The 17,955-nt window shown below is 40.1% G+C and overlaps 1 protein-coding gene across 2 annotated transcripts; it reads left to right on the forward strand.

The window, feature by feature from the left end:
* Positions 1-1,178: 1,178 nt before the first annotated feature.
* Positions 1,179-11,728, forward strand: cacng6b (calcium channel, voltage-dependent, gamma subunit 6b). Of its 2 annotated transcripts, none has more exons than XM_008431532.2 (5): positions 1,179-1,535; positions 5,252-5,958; positions 8,834-8,908; positions 10,557-10,694; positions 11,162-11,728. In XM_008431532.2, the coding sequence occupies exons 2-5, from the start codon at positions 5,592-5,594 to the stop codon at positions 11,380-11,382; spliced, it is 801 nt and encodes a 266-aa protein (XP_008429754.1). In that variant the 5' UTR covers positions 1,179-1,535; positions 5,252-5,591; the 3' UTR covers positions 11,383-11,728. The 2 variants fall into 2 exon arrangements, with proteins under 2 accessions (XP_008429754.1, XP_008429755.1); XM_008431533.2 differs by having other exon boundaries at positions 5,255-5,958.
* Positions 11,729-17,955: the final 6,227 nt, after the last annotated feature.

The following is a 17,955-nucleotide window of genomic DNA, read 5'->3' on the forward strand; positions in this document are numbered from 1 at the left end:
ACAAAAAAGAAATCCGTATCCCATTCATTTCTCCCAATTTTTTAAAATTATATGTCCTTTTTTTCCCCTAAAACATGTGAGACCCTTTTGATATTCTATAATAATTAGAAATTCCCCTTAAAAAAAAACTGACTTCTTCGAAAATATTACATGATTAGTTAAGTGTTTGGTTAAAGAAAAAAAAAGAGAGATGCGAAATGCATTTTTAACTAAAATGTATTTTGCATTTTAGTTAAAAATGCGAAATGCATTTTATTACTGTAATGGTCTCTTTTATTAAACTGGTATGATTTGATTGCACCATTACTGGTTTCCCCTCAGTGGACTCCAGATAATTTCTGAATTCATTTTAAAATGATTTTTTTTATATGTCTGCTCTCATGTGCCCATTTGCAGCATATTGTATTCTCAGATCAATAGAACAGATGCTTTTAGTGGTTCCAAAGTTAAAACACAAAATTATGTTTGTGAGATGAAAATATCTTCAAAAACCTGAAAACAATTGCTTTATGGCATCTGTGAGGCAGAACAAAAGTGGGCAGGGGAGCAGAGTCTCTGGAGATGAAAGGTCAAAACTCAGAGGTGTGTGTCATTTCGGGGGATTTGATAGTTTGGGACGAGGCAGGTGTTTCTTTCGCTGTCACAGCCTGCAGCTTGTTTCGTCCTTTTTCTCTGATTTTGTCCCGTTCTGTTTTTTTGTGCCCGACTCACTTTCGGTTTGCATCCTTTTTCAATCCCAACCCCCATCCCTCAGCGCTCACTGGCTGCCGGGTTTGGCCTCTCTCTCTCTGACTCTGTGTGTGCCACGTATGTAACCTAAACTGTGGAACAGCCGAGCAGGACGGGGCTACGAGAAAACCTGTGCAGCAGGACGTTAAACTCAGGATTTGGTGTCTAATTTGGGTTAGCCGTTGCCCCACCAGCCTGAGATGTTTCTTTGACATGTTTTAAACTCATCTCATTTCCCACTTTTCCTTTTTTTTTGTTCCTTTTTTTTTTCTCCAGTTGCACTTTTCCTGGATGTGCCTCCCTGTTTCCATGTCAGTGTGCTGTGTAACTGGCCGTCTCATATAAACACAGGCTCCTCCCTCACCCTGACTTAATGTCATTAACAGGTGGCTGTCAAAAATAGACACACACACACACACACACACACTGACAGTAGGGCGGTTGCAGGCATGTTTTCACCCACGCTGGCAGAACCTTCAGCATGACAGCAGACCACCCTGCAGCACCTATCCTCCCTGATTTAAAATTTCAAACATGCATGGAGCACGAACAGGGTGCCTTTCAGACCGAACATGAGCTGCAAGCACAGTCGGTGGGCCAAAACAGCAGCAACACATCAATAGCGCGAACCAACCAGGCTGCAGCTCCAACCCCAACTTACACCCACTTTCCATAGCTCCTCTGTACCTCCCTCCCTTCACTTACTCCCCCTCTCCCCCTTTCACTACCTCTCCCATCACCACTCTGCCCCTCTATTAGGTTTCAGGCGCCTCTTCCTCCTGAACTGAACAACACGCACCAAACAGGTCAGATTTGTTCTTCTTTTCACTCACACGCCTTAGCCTGATGTCACTCTGCGGCGGCCACGCATCACACAGATGGCGGTGGAGAGAGAATTCCTGATTTTCACAACAAAATCTGCACGTGTCTGCGCAACTTGCTGTAGAAGTAAACGTAGCAGAGCTGCAACAAAACTAATCGTCAGTACTTTGACTGGGAGAAATGCCAGTTCCAAAGCCAGTATTTGTTTGCATTGCTTGCATTTGGAACAGCCTGGACAGTATCTGTGGTAACGTGGTCGAGGTTTGTAACTCTACCTCCACTAACTTGGCTGTCAGTAGCCGCAGTCTAGAGATTCTCTATTACTGCTGGTGTTGAAAATGGGCTCTAATTGTTTAAGGTCTTTGCTTCTGCCTTGCTCAGGTCCAACTGCAAACTTTTGTTTAAACTCAAGTTTGTAGAATTGTGTGAAATATATGAAACATATATAAATAAAACATAATTTAAGCCCCAAGTGGAAATAGTACAAATATTTTTTATAACATTAGGAAGAAAAAAAGTTGAAAACTGGATATTCCTGTGTCAATAAAATAGGTTATTAGCTATATTTCTTTTTAAAAAGAGGAATATCTAATTTTTGTTTAATCAAATAAATCAAATCTAATATAAATAAGCAAAAGCAAAACATTTGCATGGCAGCTGTACCCAGATTTTTACATATGCTCTTTTACAACCTTAAATCAGCCTAAGCTTTTCCTGTTTTACCTCACTTTCTTCAAATATTGGGATGTTTTAAAACAAAAACTAAGACAATCATGCCTTAAACATTTTGGGTAAGAGATGTCATGGCTGTGTAAGCTTCTAATTAATTCACAACACTTGAGTTATAAAAGGCACACCTGTAGATGAAACGTCAGACAAAACATCAAACACAGTGCTTTCTTCTGCGACATCATGGAAAACTCAAAAGACAGCAGTAAACATATTAGGATATGATATTTGGAGCTCCACAGGTCCATTTCAATTTCCAGAAGCCTGAAGAAACCACAATCACCATGGGAATGTCTAGTTGTGTCACTGCTCTGACAGGAGACATCGTCTGTGTCCCAGAGATTAAAGTGTTTGAGTTTGTAATGTACATGTCAAACTCAGAATAAAAGCTGAATCTTATTAAAAAAAATGCTGTCTGCGACTAGAAAGAGTGTGTCATTGTCCAGTAGAACAAGTGCTGTACTAAAATAGGCTGAGTGGACACTCAGAAGGACCGAGGACATGTACCGACATGAAGACGCCGTTACCACAGGCGCAACGTGAAAACCCAATTCATAGTTTACCAATACACCCAAGAACAAAGGCCTTAAGTTTTAGAAACAAGTCCTTTAGACTAAAACTTAAGCTTTTTGGACATCATGACCATTGCTGCATTTGGAGGAAAAAGTGGGGAAGCTTGCAAGTTTGTAAACACCAGCCATTCTGAAAATGATGAAGATGGCAGTATAATACTGCAGAGGGAGGGTTGCTGAACTTCACAGAATCCATGACAAAAACTATGCAGAAAATTACATAGATGCAAATGAAATTCCATCAAACTATTATAAGAAGCTCAAGCCAAGTTAAAGACAGTGGAAAGCGTCAGTTCTATTAAATAGTAAGAAAATCTATGTACACTTCTGACTGAAAAGTTCTTTTAAAAATGCATGTTTTGTTGTTGTTTAGCGTAGGTCAATAATCCAGACGGGAAAAGTTTGTTTGATTAATGTGGAATAGTGGGGAAAAATATATTTTATCCTTTCATAATGTATGTTAATGTTTTGTTTTAAGCTGTATGTCAAACTACAGATTGTAGGCTGCTTCATAAAAGTCATGTATTGTGTAAATGATTAACAAATAGTTTTCACAATGCTAAAATGAGATTTAAAAGAAAATCTGGGCTGATGTTTGCTCTCAGGTAGTTCAGATTTGTTCAGCTCCGACATCAAATTAAAATTTGATTAACATCAAATAAATAAAAAAAAGACCCATTCTTTGATGAATGTAAACTGTTTCTTAGTTTAAATCTGGTTCTGGTTTGTTTTTGTTTTTTGTTTTTGTTTTTTTGCAAAAGTGTATTTTATTTTATAGAAAAATATTCAGTTTGATTGTCAATTTACACAGTTGCCCAACAGATTTGCAGGTTAGCGCTCAGTGACATGTTGATATTACTGTTTATGTACTTCAGAAAATCATTTTATATATATATATCATTATATATATATATATATATATATTTTTTTTTTATTTTATTATTTTTTTTAAATCCCTCACAATATCTGCACTCAAATTTTTTTTTTTTTCATTTTGCATGTGACAGAACATACTGTCATGATACTCCTGAATAACTGCACACGGAGGACTTTTAGTGAGAGGGTTCACGTGTTGTGTTGACTATTTAAAACCGCTGATGGTGTCATGGCAAAGCTCTGAATTAAGTGATCCAACAACTGCGAACGAGGCCTGCTGGTGCTGGCCCCCTGCCTCCTCTCGGCGCACTGCTGGACGGCACAGCCGAGTTAATTACTGCAGCCCCCTCTCTGTCAGAGGGCTCAGGCTTAAATTATCACCTCTAATGCACCCCTGCACATGGCAGCAACACTCTTGTGCCCTGTTGTTTGCATTGTTAACCACATTCGCTCGTATTAAGAAACAACTTAATGCCGTGCCCTGCAGAAGTATTCACACCCTTGAGTTGCGTCATGTGAATGCCACAGGCGTTAATGTTTTATAACTAGAGTGAAAAAAAAGTGACTGGTTCGAAATCTGGAAAGTTGTTCAGACTAAAACTTTATTGTTTGCTTTTGTGTATGATTCTGTTTATTGCTTTATTACTCTATGTTCAATGACAGGACCGCCTTGAACATAGAGCACAGTCAAAGTTCAGGCCTAAATCCGTTTAAGCACCTATATCAAGACGTGAAAATCGGTTTTCACACACGTTCTCCATCAAATCCGACTCAGCTTGATCTACTTCACAAACCCTCTTTTGTGCAAAGTTGGTAGAAAAACACACCAAAAGACTTGCAGCTGGAATAATAGCAGTAGGTGATCCTACAAATTCATAACTCTGGAGGGCCGAATAAAAATGCATGCCACACTTGTCAGATTTTTACTTGTGAAAATACTTTAAAAAACCCATGAACACTGTAACTTCCTTTTTTGGTTATTTTCTACTTTGTGTTTAAATATTACGTAAACTCAGTAAGATACAGACATGCTTATGTTACAGTGACAAAATGTGAAAAAGCTCCAGGACTGTAAGGTCAAGACCCGGTGAGCTGGTTCTGGAGTTTTACATCTCGAAGACATTTGGAGCACAAAGCAGGTTGTGGGGTATTTGCAGCAACCCTTCATCCCCTCAGATCAAAGCGGATCTGTCTCTGAGCTGCAGACAGCGTACCTGCGCAGGGAGAAGCTCTGCTGGGGAAACAAAGATGGGTGGTCCCAGTCATCTCTCACCTTGACACGACGCAAACCCACCCTGCTAGCTCCTCCACACCTATTGTTTCTTCATCTGAAGCAGAATCTGCCATCTGCTTTTTTCTGCTGTTGGCTGAGAGCATGTCGTATGGCTTTTAGGGAGGGAACATTGTAGAGGCTGATAAAGCTTGTGGAAATTAAATATTATGCTGGTGATGAAAGGAGTTTGCTCTGGTGAAGCACATGCTTGGCTGCTCTTTCATCTTTGTGTTTTATCTCTGTGTTTCAGAAGATTGGACAAAGAAAAAACAAAACCCACGCAGACTGGCTCTCCTGGTCCTTCTGTGTTTCATCCCCTCGTATTGTTACCTTAGCGCATCCGCCCCCAACATCACTGCAGATCTATTCATAGCTCCTTGTGTCTAATTTCAGCATCCAGCCCACTTTTTTTTTTACTAAATTTCTCACAGTTTTTGCTCAATTCACTCATCCAGAAAAGCACAGCTGTGTCACACAGTCATTACAGAGTTACAACCATCCGTCTCGCACCCACTTCATACCGAATCTCTCGTTTGTTCCTCTCGTCTTTTTCCTGTGATCTCTGCTGCTCCTCGTCTCTGGCCAGCATCATGTGGTCCAACTTCTTTGTGCAGCAGGAAGAGGAGGGCCGCATTGGAGTCGCAGGGGGCGGTCAGGGCGGGGGTCTGGCCGGAGCGAAGGGTTTTAGAGGAGGACAAAGAAGGACCAACAAGATGAGTGACAGCCAGGAGGGAAAGATCAAGCTGGTCTTTTTTGTGGCGATCGTTGGGGTGACCCTGACGGTGCTGGGCATGGGCACAGAGTTCTGGGTAGAGCTGGCCCAGCCAAAGAATTACAGTGGCAACCAGACCTGCCAGATGGCCCACTACGGCCTGTGGAAGGGCTGCATCCGCACCCTGTGGGTGGCCGACATCGACCCTGAGAGGACAAGCTGCGGCCCTGCTGAGCTACCTGGAGGTGAGATCCTGAGTCTGTGGTTGACTGTCGGCTTTGTGAGTAAACGGGTCTGACCCCGTGGGGATTTCTTAGCTGTCCATGAATGCTCCAAGAAAACCTAGTCCGAAAAAGGGATAAATTACAGATGTTGCTACCAACACCTAAATAGTCTTTTCTTAGATTTTAGACATAATTTTTTGCAGCTTAGTCAACATATTTCATTACAATTTGCTCTTTTTCTTTAGATTTCTGCCTTTCCTCCATTTATTGTAAATATACAGGAATATAAAACTGTAGACAAAATGTATCTACATCACCATATAGATAATGTGCATACTGAATCATTAAAGACATGGAAACCTATCCAGTAAAATTACACAGCTGATGTGGTATGTATTTTATTTTTCCTATCTAATCAAATCAGCACTAAAATAAAGTAATGATTTCGTTTCAGTTGAATCTGACTGAAGTTGAGCTTTATTGGTAAGAATGAGCAAAAATGAAAAAAGTCTAGATGATAAAAACTGATAGAAACATACACATGGGAGCAGAATATGAGCGCACAGCCATATTTTCTAGATTTTCATTTGGAATAAATTTTTCACAATTATGCGCTACGTGGTGTTTACTATATTGACAAAATGTATCGATGTATGCTGCTGTCCAGGTATGAATATATTTACAAATCCCTGTATATAACCTGTCATGTCCTGTTGTACATTAGGTGATAAAGACCACAGGTTTCTTGTTTTGACAGACAACCGTGTTTACTGTAGTGACGGCTCCTTTCCAATAGCGCTTTATGCAACTTGACCGTGGCTGGGTGCTCCGGAGATTATCTGCACAATGACCTATTTCTGTCTGAAAGGTTAGCTTAGACGTGGGGAGAGGCATTTACTGAAAGACCTCCTGGACTCACTGACATGCTCAGAGAATTTCTCAAGAGAAAAGCAAATATTTTCCTCACAGACATCAAAATGAAGGAGTGTGTGATCCTTCTCAGCCAGCCCGGGAAAATTTACTCTTGGGTGATGGACAGAAGGCTTCGACCATTAGCCTCAGATTCAGGAGGAGCAGTGTTGCTTTCCTCTTGGCCACGGAGCAGAGAGGACTAGATCTTTGCCTGTCCAGAGCTGCTGAGGTTGTCAAGGTGGTTTGGTTGTCCAGTCCAAACGTATCCTGTGGATCTGTAGAAGGCTTGTAGCTGCATTCCCTGAACTGTGTCTGTAGTCTTGGCACAAAGTTGATCTCTGTCGGGGGTGCTTCTTGAAGGACACAATCCTGTTAATGATCCATAATCCTTTTAAAAATATATTCTAGAGATTGCTGAGACAAAGGGAGAACTCTTTGGGAAGTGAGTGCCTTGCTATATTTGCCCTAAAACTAACATATCTGTCTTACTTAGATATTTCTTATCAAAGTATTGGAAGTATGATGGGGTCGCTTTGCTGCTGGAGTGATAAATTCTGGAAAATCCAAAGGGGTTGAGTTGTGCAGCAGGACCTCGATTTGAATCGTGTGCACCTCTGACTGGCTCAATGAAGGTTCAAAAGTGGCCTAATTAAAGTCTGGACTTCAATCCAACTCATGGCCAGTATCTCAAATAGTTGGGAGCAACTAGGTTTTGCCACAGAGGTATGTTCTGGATCACCGGCTGTTTCTGGCCAGCAGATCTGACTACAAGACGGTTTGTCGACGTGTGCGAGGAGCCAGCATGCTCCTGACAATCTCCTTCTCACATCCCTCCACAGTTTGGCCCACGCTGCCTGTCACAGATGGCTGTGTGCTCATCACATTTGTAGAAAAAAACAACTGTTTTCACCATCCTCTGCCTTTTCCCTCTCGTATCAATGTTTACGCGCCTCTGGCTGCCGTCCCGGCCTGCTGATGTTGCGTCTGTCATCTTAAGACCAGCAATCCATCTTCGTTGCCCGCTGGACCGAGAAAGTGACGGCTCAATAATTACAGTCTCAGCAGGGGTTGCGAGAGGGAGAAAAAAAGGAAGAAAAAAAAACAAACAAACAAGCTGACTGTGGAAGCGTAATGTGTGACAGAATCAGCGGGCTGATAAATGCCGGATCAGTTTCAGAGCTTGCACGTGGGCTAAAGCCATGTTTGTGTGTGGAGGAACTGTATGTGTAGTCATCTTGGACAACATCTTTTTTTTTTTCCTGTGGATTAAAATCATCACTATGCGCCTGTGAAGCCAAGTGGAATCTGACTACTTCACAGTTTTTGTCTAAATATAGAGTGGGAGGGGGGGCAAGGAAGAGGGACAGACAGACAGACAGACAGACAGACAGACAGATAGACGAGAGGGAAAGTGTGTGTCTAATGCAGTATTAACCAACCCCTCTGTGTTTTCTCTCCCTCCTGACTTCTCCTCCTCCCTTCACCTCCTTCTCCATCTGTGGCTCTCCTCTATCCTTGCCTTCACTCACCACCCCTCCATCTGCCTGAAACGCACTCCTCCATATTTGCTTATATCCCATCCTTTGAACTCTTCTTCTTGTTTTCTTTCCCTCTGCCGCCACGCGTCTCCTCCTCACATTACGCACCATTCTCTCAGTCTTCCTTTCTTTCTCCTCTCTGCTATTTATCCTAACGTTTTGCTGTCTCTCACTGTCTCTGGCTGCACCTTATGTGCAGTGGTATGAGACGTATGTGTGTGTGCGCGCAGAGTTGTGTGTGTGTGTGTGCGTGTGTGTCTCTGTTTTTTTATGCTCGACTCTTGGATATAAATAGGAATGATGCCTGGAAGGACAGAGTGCATGGATGCGTATAGTAGGCACATCAGAGGAGACCAGCAGCCATCCAGAGAAATGTGTATGTGTGTGTGTGCGTGTGTGTGTGCGTATGTGTGTGTCTTTGTCTTATCTTCTGTTTGTACCCACAGAATCCAACTGCACCTACTTCAAGTTCTTCACCTCTGGGGAGAACGCAGTCATATTCAAGAAGACGACAAACAGAAGTGAGACATGTTTACCCTCTTTACTCCACTTCTGTCTGACGAACACACACCGGTTACACCTACAGTCTAATAAAGATGCCCACTGCGGTGCTCACGGAACCGTACCGGCGGTGTTTGTATTAGCCCATTAATTTCCACAGCCACCCATTTTCCAAAGTAAAGCTATACGCTATCAGACTGATTAATGTGTTTACCATCCCGTCCAGGGAGCCACTTGTTTCAGTGCAGTTTTCAGATTAAATTGCTGACACTTAAATCTTGTCTCACACCGAACGTTGGTCATCTTTATCAGCAGCTAAAGTTGTGTTGCTAATGCTTAAAACCCCACTTTTCAAGAAGCTGTCATCTTTAAAAGGTGCAGATAAGCCTTGTAGCTGAAATCAGATATTTTCATGAACTGTATAAAGTTTTTTTTAACTACATTAAATCACACTAAACATTTCCTGTGAAAAGGTTTTTAGAGAAGCGTTCTTTTGTCCATCCAAATCAGAAGTCTATATTGGCAAACTGTGCCTTTAAACAGTTTTAGATAGCCCAGATTATCGTGTCGCTGCTGTCCAAGACTTCTGAACCTTTAATTTGCAACAATTGCATCAAATTGAGGCGTGACAGCTTTATTTTTATAGCACACGTTGAGCAAGAAGGCAATTCAAAGTGTTCTATACGAGGCAACACCTCAAACACACTTCTTCCTCGTGTGACATCATGAGAAAATTAAAAGCCACCAATCACAATGTGAGGAAGAGAATTATTGTGGACCTCCACAAGTCTGGTTCATGCTTGAGCACCACTTCTAGATCCTTGACAGTATTTTATATGCAAATACAAAAATATTTGCATATTGTATTTGATTCCCACCACTTTAAAAAACTTCAAACTCAGATTTTTACTTCTAAGATATCTGCTGTTAGAGTTATTCCTGAGACAAATAGAAAAACAATTAGCGAATGGTTTTGGGGGTTAAGAGTTCTGAACGAATGCACAAATATCTCAACATCCTCCTTATTCATACTGTTTTTCTGTACGACTTTTTCTCCTTCAGTTTTCTAAGTTCATGGCAGGTTAGATACTGACGACTCATAACTACATCACACAACCTCACCTCAAAGAAAAAACATTTTTGATAATGTATAGTAAGTTCAGATAGTATTATTATACAGATATGCTCAACTAATAGTGCTATTACTATGCTGGTAAGCCAACTGGACGCCACAGAAATGAGTTAGATATGCACAATCTGTTGTGCTTGTGCTGAGAATTCACCCAAACATAACACATGATGGACACGCATATTCTCAGAGAAGAGAAAAAAAATTTCAAGTCCTTTCAAAAACAAGTTTTAATCTTTAAAAGCAACAGAGATATCTTTGTGTTGCATCCAAACTGGCTGACGATTGGCTTGTAAAGTGACTCCTGGGTGTGATGGAAGCAGGAATATGAGTTTTAGGTTTAATTTGTTGTAGAATATTCCATAATAATGAGCAAATATGCAAGAATGAACGATGTCTAGATTTAGAGAGTGGACCACGTGGCTGTTAATATTTTGTTCAACAGAAACTGGAGGCCGTCTTTGCAAAATCCTTCTTTAAACTGAAAAGGTTTTTATGCAACTTTGCTTCCTAAATTTTCTGTCTTCTCCCTTTTACAGATTTGAACCTAGCAGCAGCCATCTTGGCTCTTTTGAGCCTGACCATGATGGTGATGGGCTCCATCTGTATCGCCATGTCGCTCAACAAAGGAGTGCCCTTCTTTCTCAAACCAGCATCCTTCTGTTTCATCCTATCAGGTGACAATCAAGATTCCCATGAAGGCTTTTATATATTTATAGAGTTCGGCCCTTATGTGCACCTTATTGTCTGTACGTGTATTTTATCTGCTGACAGGCTTTAGAACACCTTTTGAGGCTTTGGACACTTTTGCAGCCCCTTTCTTCTGATAAGTCTAAATAAAATGGGTGGAAAATGTTACTTTCTGAAGTCACCCAGTTAGTGAATGTCATCAGGCTCTTCTCAATCTATTCTTAGTATAAATACAACAGAGAACATCAACGAACAGGACTAAATCTAAGTGATATTGTTTGGCAATTACGCACTGCTTTGTGTTAGTTCAACACATAAATTACCAACAAAGTGCGATGAAGTCTGACTCAAAATGTGATAATCAAAGTGGCATAAACACCTTTGGAAGGCACAGTTTATTTTAGGCTGCAACCTTCACCTAATCCCCGTTTATCATGTGTTCCAACTTGTGCAGGTGTTCTGGTTCTGCTGTCGGTGCTGATTTTCCACCAGTCTGTACTGGCTCTGCTGTCCAGCGACCACTCCATACCTCTTCACCACGAGCTGTCTTGGTCTGTCGCCTGTGTCGGCTCAGCCGGAGCCATCCTCATCGTTGGAGGCGTCCTGTTCATCTTCCTCGCTCTCCCTTTTAGTCCCTGGCAAAAATGCTTTCCACACAAGGATAGCACCACCTAGCCCTTAAAATATGAATACTGGAAACGATATCCTCAGTTTTTTTTTTTTTTTTGAGGAAGCGAACACCAAATTCCAAAAGCTGTGACTTTAAGCTTGCATTTGGTCTGTAACTTGCCATAAAAGACACACTAGGTCTTAACTGAATTTGAGAAGAGGAATGAATGACACATAAAACACAGGAAGGCCTCTAGACTTAGGATTTTACAGTAAACTTTGTTATGTCAGTAATGTGTAGCGATAAAGATGAAACGACTCTTTTAGAATTAAAGCCGAATCACAAATAAACCAATATGTCTTTGCATGCCAAAAGCTGTAAAACTGCAAATAAATATTCTATTTTTACTAATATGCTTTTCTGTTTGCTTTGCTTTGAGGTTTGTTTATATTTACCACCGCCGTTATAAATACGGAAACATAAAGTAAACCATAGATCTAAATGATAAAATTATGGAGCTATGTTAGTTCATGACAATCATAACTTTTCTGAGATTTTCAAGACATTAGTCATAATGTGAAATGCCAAAATCAGTTGGCTTTGTTGTACATGTTGATCTTTGGTCGTTGTACAGACTTTTCCCCGAGAGCCACCAGGGACAAAGTTTGACAAAAACAAACTAAAACTTTTTAAAATTTTATGCAAAATGCAATAAACAACACAATTTCTGCTGATACATAAATTAAGAACTTTCTTATTTATTCCTACTTAAAAGACCCATAATTCCTTAGATCAAAGGTTAAAACATTGTAACTGCTATTTGAAGGAAACTGGCACATTTCAAACCTCAGATATTTCATTCAGTGATTCTGTCTTTAAGAGAGAATATCGTGGTGAGACTTTAAGTGCTGCCTGACGTCTTCAGAAAGATTGTAGCAGCTCATGAATCTGATAAGGGGCTCAGAAAAGTCTCAAAATAATGTGAAATCCGCCAGCTGTCTTTAAAACTGCAAGTGGACAACATTCAGAACAACTGCTTACAGGTACTGTTGTTCACCTCAAAAGCAGATCACAAGATTTAAAAATATGTCTCCAAAAACCCTAAAATGTGAACAAAGGACCTCCAGCAGGCTAGCGTTTTTGTTGGCATGCAAATGCATGTTTCTGCGATTAGAAAGAGACTACGCAAGTCTAACTTTGATGAAAAGCGTGCAAAACAAGAAAATAAGGGACGAACGTAGACCAAGACCAGGACTTCTGGAATTATGTTGTTTCAGCAAAAGTATAAAAACTTGTATAATTTGGACTCCAAAATAGAGTACATGTTTGGCATAAACGATAAACAAAAAATCTCAGAGTTTTTAAGTCTCAAAGTCTTGGGATCCTTTGCTGCAGCAGGAGTTGACATCTTACTGACCAAGAATGAATGATTGGTCAGTTCGTATAGGTTTGATAGTACATTTTTAAACAATGATACTGTATGTGAAACTACTGTCATGCATTGTTCTGACAAGTACCCAAATTGTTTGAGTTTTATAAGGATTTAAGTTTCGTCAGTCATCATCGTGTATAAATCTTTGGCCTCTCTGGCATTTCGCTTCTACCCGCAAGATGTCAGATCAACATTGACCAAAATATGAATTGAACATTCAGTTATCATCTTACATCTATATGCATTTAGTTTCTTCAAATTCAAGAGCTTACATGCAATTCCTTAATGACTGCTAGCACTTCCTTTCAATAGTAAGACCTGGGTCAAATATTTTGGTTTTCACAATGGTCTGCTGGATCTGTTGCCTATTTTTCCTGACAGAACAGACGCAGCCTGTCTGGCTCACACACACCTTTTCAGATCTGCCCACAAGTTTTCTCTGGTGCTGCCGATTGCCACTCCAAAATATTAACATTGTCATTCTTAAGACAACGTAACTAACTTGGCAGTGTGCTTTGGGTCATTTTCCTTTTATCCAGTTGTGCCTAAGGTTTTACTTTCTGGATGATGTCCTGATAAGTTGAAATATCTCCATGTAGTGTTATTTTCTTGTGATCCCGTCTATTTTGCGAAGGGCACCAGTTCCTCCTGCAGCAAAACACCAGCGCAAAAACAAACTGCCATTCCCATGCTTCACAGTTGGGATAATTTTTTGAGACTTTTCCTCATTTTCTTCCAAAAATAAAAATTGTCATAATGGTCAAACACTCCAGTTTTAGCTTCATCACAAATTAGAACATGTCTCTAGACAATATGTATTTGTACCTGTGAGCATTTAAAAACTGTAATTGGGCTTTCTGTGTGGTTTTTCCAAGTAGTGGAGTCTCCCATGATGCGTGACCTTTGAGTGCGCGTCGGTTCAGGATGACTGTTGTTTTGAGTTAAACAACTTCTTCATGCAGAAGAATAACTTTCTGAACAGGTTTGTGTAACACATTAAACTGAATGGTGTCCCGTCTTTAGTTTGTGCTTTACGATTGTTCAGCGATTCTCTTAATGAATGCATAACTTCGTTTGCCATGTCAATGAAATGCTTGTTTTGCTTCTTTTTATCCTGAGAAGCAGCTACTGTCATGTTCTTGAATTTTACACTGCACTCTGTTTACTGTTGTCATGTATATAGCATCTGTTTTGGTCAAAATTAAAACAATATAACAATAAGCAAATGCCTCCCTTTGTTTAGACATTTTGTCTGGTCTACTGTCTGACATCCACCCATTCCCACCACAACTCTGTGTAACGGATAGCCTCTCAGCTAAATGTTCCCATTTCCCCCCATCCCCCCCAAAAAAGAGAAATAAAAAACAAAAAAAAAACACTCCTCTATAATTAGTCCAGAGCTCATTGCAATGCATTTCACTGCAGAGGTTTGGGAAACCTTATCCTTGAATTTCAACCCCATGCCTGGCCCTCCGGCTTGTGCTCATACCTCTCCAACCCTGACCTCGATGCGTCACGTTCCCAGAGGTCTTCGGGAGAGGCCGGCGGGTGCCCTCCCCGCCTCACCTATCCGCCAGGACGGCCGACGTTTTTACGCCACACGCAGACAACTGACCGGTCAGCTCCGGAGCACTTCAATAAGCACTCATGCATCCAGTCTCACTGGGGGGCAGACGGTATCCAGACAAGCTCACCTGAGCCGTACTTGCATGCGTTTAGCTCCAAGCAGGCGGAAACATGAATCTACATGACACACTATCCTGCTTGTATATACAGCCATTAATAGCTGCACTCTGACGATGGGAAGTGTGGTGCAGGGGCTTTGGCTGCTTGTTTACAAATAGAAACAAATTTGAATTATTGAAGCAGAACCAGAAAATTAAGGGTGGAAATAAAATAAAAAATAAAAAAATCCTTTCTAAAATAAGAAAGAGTTAGTATCCGTCTATTAAGATTGAACTTATTATCTCAGTCCTTCATTTCCTCATTGAGGTCGGACTGGAGAAGGTTTAGTAATAGCAGGCAAACTAATCCTCAAAATCCAGGAAAACTTCTTGGACTTTTAGGATGCTTGTCAAAGATGTCACACCGCTTCTTCCCTCCAGCTACTGTAAGATGAGCCATCTCTCAGTCTCTTGCCAGTCGCTATTCCACTGCGGTCAGAATACACCAGCAGAACAGACCTTGAGAGCAGCTTCTAATTGTTCATGCAAAAGTATGCATAAAATACCAGATGGCTCCATCTGAAAACAAAAAGTAAGAGTCACACCAAAGGACACTGGGATAACTTTCTGTTGATTCTCTCGCTATGCGTCTCTGCTAACTACCACCCATCTGGCACTATCTATGTATTTGCACATTTAAAGAGCCGCAGGTTTGACAGGGAAGGTCAAAGTCACTCCACGCAAAAGATTAGACCTTGAGCTGGGGTATATGAAGCACTTACGTTGCAACTCTTTTGCAAAAACATCAACTCAGTTTGTAAAAGTCAAGTTGTAAAATACAAGATTTTTATGTGTTTCCCATGCAGTGGCTTCCAAAAGTATTCGCGCTCTCGAATTTTTCCAAGTTGTCGCGTTACTACCTCTAACCTCATTCTGTTTCACTGGGATTTTATGTGATCCAATAACACAAAGCAGGGCATAATTGAGAAGTTTAAAGAAATGTTGTAGTCTTCAACAGTTTTTTTTAGAATGAAAACTGAAAAGGTGTGGTCTGCATTTGCATCTACCCTCACATGCCCCCTCTTTTTAGTAAATAGAGTTCATACAGATGTAATTTAATTTCAGTATAAATCCAGATGTTTTGTGAAACCCTCAGAGGTGTGAAGAGCATCAGTGAACAAATAGCGCAATTAAAGCCGAGACACACAGCAGACAAGTTGGAGGACATTATAATGAAACTTTCTTTCAAACATGCCAATTGGTAGCGTGGTAACACTGACCCTACGGCGGCTCATGAGGAAAGCAGCATTATGCTGTGGGAATGAAGCTGGTCAGAGTTGAGGAGATAGACGGTGGTTTACAAGGAAGCCCTGGACTGGCTAGAATTTACTAGACCAAGTGACCAGGTTAGCCACAAGTAGCAACACAAGCTTTCTTTGTCCAAATTCAAGCATTTAAATATTAAAGGATTAATGTTTACAAAAACAAGAGGATTAATTTAAAACCATCTAAACCGTCAGAAATTCACTCCTTTTGAGTTCTGAGTTGGGAAAACACCTTTTACAAATGAAGGTGGAAATTAAAGTTCAGTTTTCAAACTGGAAACTATGAGCAGAAAGAAAGTATGAACTGAACACATCCCAATACATCAGTCATTGTCGTTTCTTTTTTAAATAAATCCTTGATTGTTATCCTTGTTCTCTATATAGTCATATTTGATATTACTTCAAACGGATGTGTTTTTGATCCTTCAATTATCTCCAAAACCAGACCTAGTTTTCAGTAAGTTCAATTTCATCTGGTCATGGCTGGTAAGACTGGCATCTGTTTTTGAAGACACTGTTGATATTGAATCATCACATATAAAAAAATCTGTCATTATAAAAAGGTTTAAAATCAAAACACTGATCAAGTTAGAATATTTTCTGCAACAATATCTATAGCTCTCTACCCTAAGATTGTTTAGCTAAGGCTTAAATAGTAACTCTGATAAAAAGCAAAACAAACAAAAAAAAACTGTATTTGTTGAAATGTTCAAATACTGATTGGATGTAAAATGATGGAACAATAAAATCTGAAAGTGCAGAATTAATATTGAAAAGTAATTTTTCCCCGGATAATGACAGGCATTAGATAGATTTACATCTTCACATACTGCAGATGTAAACTCATGCACGTTAAGTCTTTGTCTCACAGCAGGAAACAGTCTACAGTATTTTCCTTAAAAAAAATGAACAAAAGACAAAAGTCTGTGAATATGTCCGTTATTGTTTTTTTTTTATAAACTTCGTGCAATACAGTGTTTGAGTTTATCACACATTTAGATAAACCATAGTCATTTGTCTAGATATATCTATTCTCAACTACATACTATTCATATTGCCCACATAAATGCTGTCTGTGTGCAGTTTAGACAGATTTCTTTTTTTTTTTTTTCTGAAACGAAATCAAACAAATTAAAAACATATAGAATCTGGAAGCATCTGGTTATTATTTAGTTTCTTCATTTCGTCATGTAGCAGGTGAATCCCAGGTTTCCACCTGGATCTGCAGTCGCTTGGGACAGTTTAGCAGAGCGGTGGGACAGTGGGGAAGTTCACATGTGTTTACATTCTCATCAGCATCAACAGCTCTCACTCAGGAGTCGGCAGTTTCATGGGAAGCACAGTGAAAAGACTCTTTGGGGAGGTTTGGGAGTTTGTCTCTGTGAGGAAACTATTGTCAGAGATGTGATAAGGTAAAGAAAAAAAAACAAAACTGACAAGATATGGACTGGCTTTAGGTTTCAAGTCTGATGGGAACTCAGCCGACAGGCGTCCGTCAATCTGAACCTGCTTTTTCCAAATTCTTGAGCTGTGGTCCCAAAAGAAGGTATCTATAGAGTTTACAAATATGCATAAATTACAATGTACATGTTGTTTTCCCCCAAAGTTTCCTCTTTGTTTAAACCCTTTTAACCCACACAGATGTGTTTTGTTCTGTGACTGAAAATGATTATTTGCATGGGTCACGTTAGGGCTTTTTTTAATACAAAAAATGATGGATTCTTTTTTTTCTCTCTTTTCAGGAAGCAATCTTTACCTGATTCTGTACATACGTTATTTTGCTTCTTTCTCCATTTTTTATCCCCTCCAACAGAGGTTTCCATTAATGCCCAAGAACAAACATCTTCAACACAATAAAGCTACAAGTACTAACTGCTAACACTGATTAGAATGGAAATAAGACAAACAGAGGCCCATAGAAAACCCGAACCTGCACTAACAATAGAAATTGTTGGCTGCCTCAGTTGCTCATATTATTGTTGCATTTCTTTTAGCATCAGTATTTGGAAGACAATTTACAGTATTCACATCTGACTTCTTTGTTTTTTTATAAAGGAACACGACATTATGGGAGTTAAAAAAATAAAACAGGCTCTCGTTAGCCAACAATTTGTGCACACGCATTCTTTAACACGGCTACACACAGCTCACTGTCGGCTCTCAGTGGCTCTGCATGGATTCACAGTAAAAGTCATAAAGATCTAAAAAAAAATTTAA

The sequence above is a fragment of the Poecilia reticulata genome, chromosome 16 (genome assembly GCF_904066995.2).
Source record: "Poecilia reticulata chromosome 16, P_reticulata-male-v2, whole genome shotgun sequence".
Classification (NCBI taxonomy): Eukaryota; Metazoa; Chordata; class Actinopteri; order Cyprinodontiformes; family Poeciliidae; genus Poecilia; species Poecilia reticulata.

Excerpts from the sequence above, each read along its gene's own strand:
- cacng6b (XM_008431532.2), top strand. The coding sequence starts at position 5,592 with ATGTGGTCCAACTTCTTTGTGCAGCAGGAAGAGGAGGGCCGCATTGGA. Across the intron at positions 5,959-8,833 it reads CCCTGCTGAGCTACCTGGAG|AATCCAACTGCACCTACTTC; the intron begins GTGAGATCCTGA and ends TTGTACCCACAG. Across the intron at positions 8,909-10,556 it reads CAAGAAGACGACAAACAGAA|ATTTGAACCTAGCAGCAGCC; the intron begins GTGAGACATGTT and ends TCCCTTTTACAG.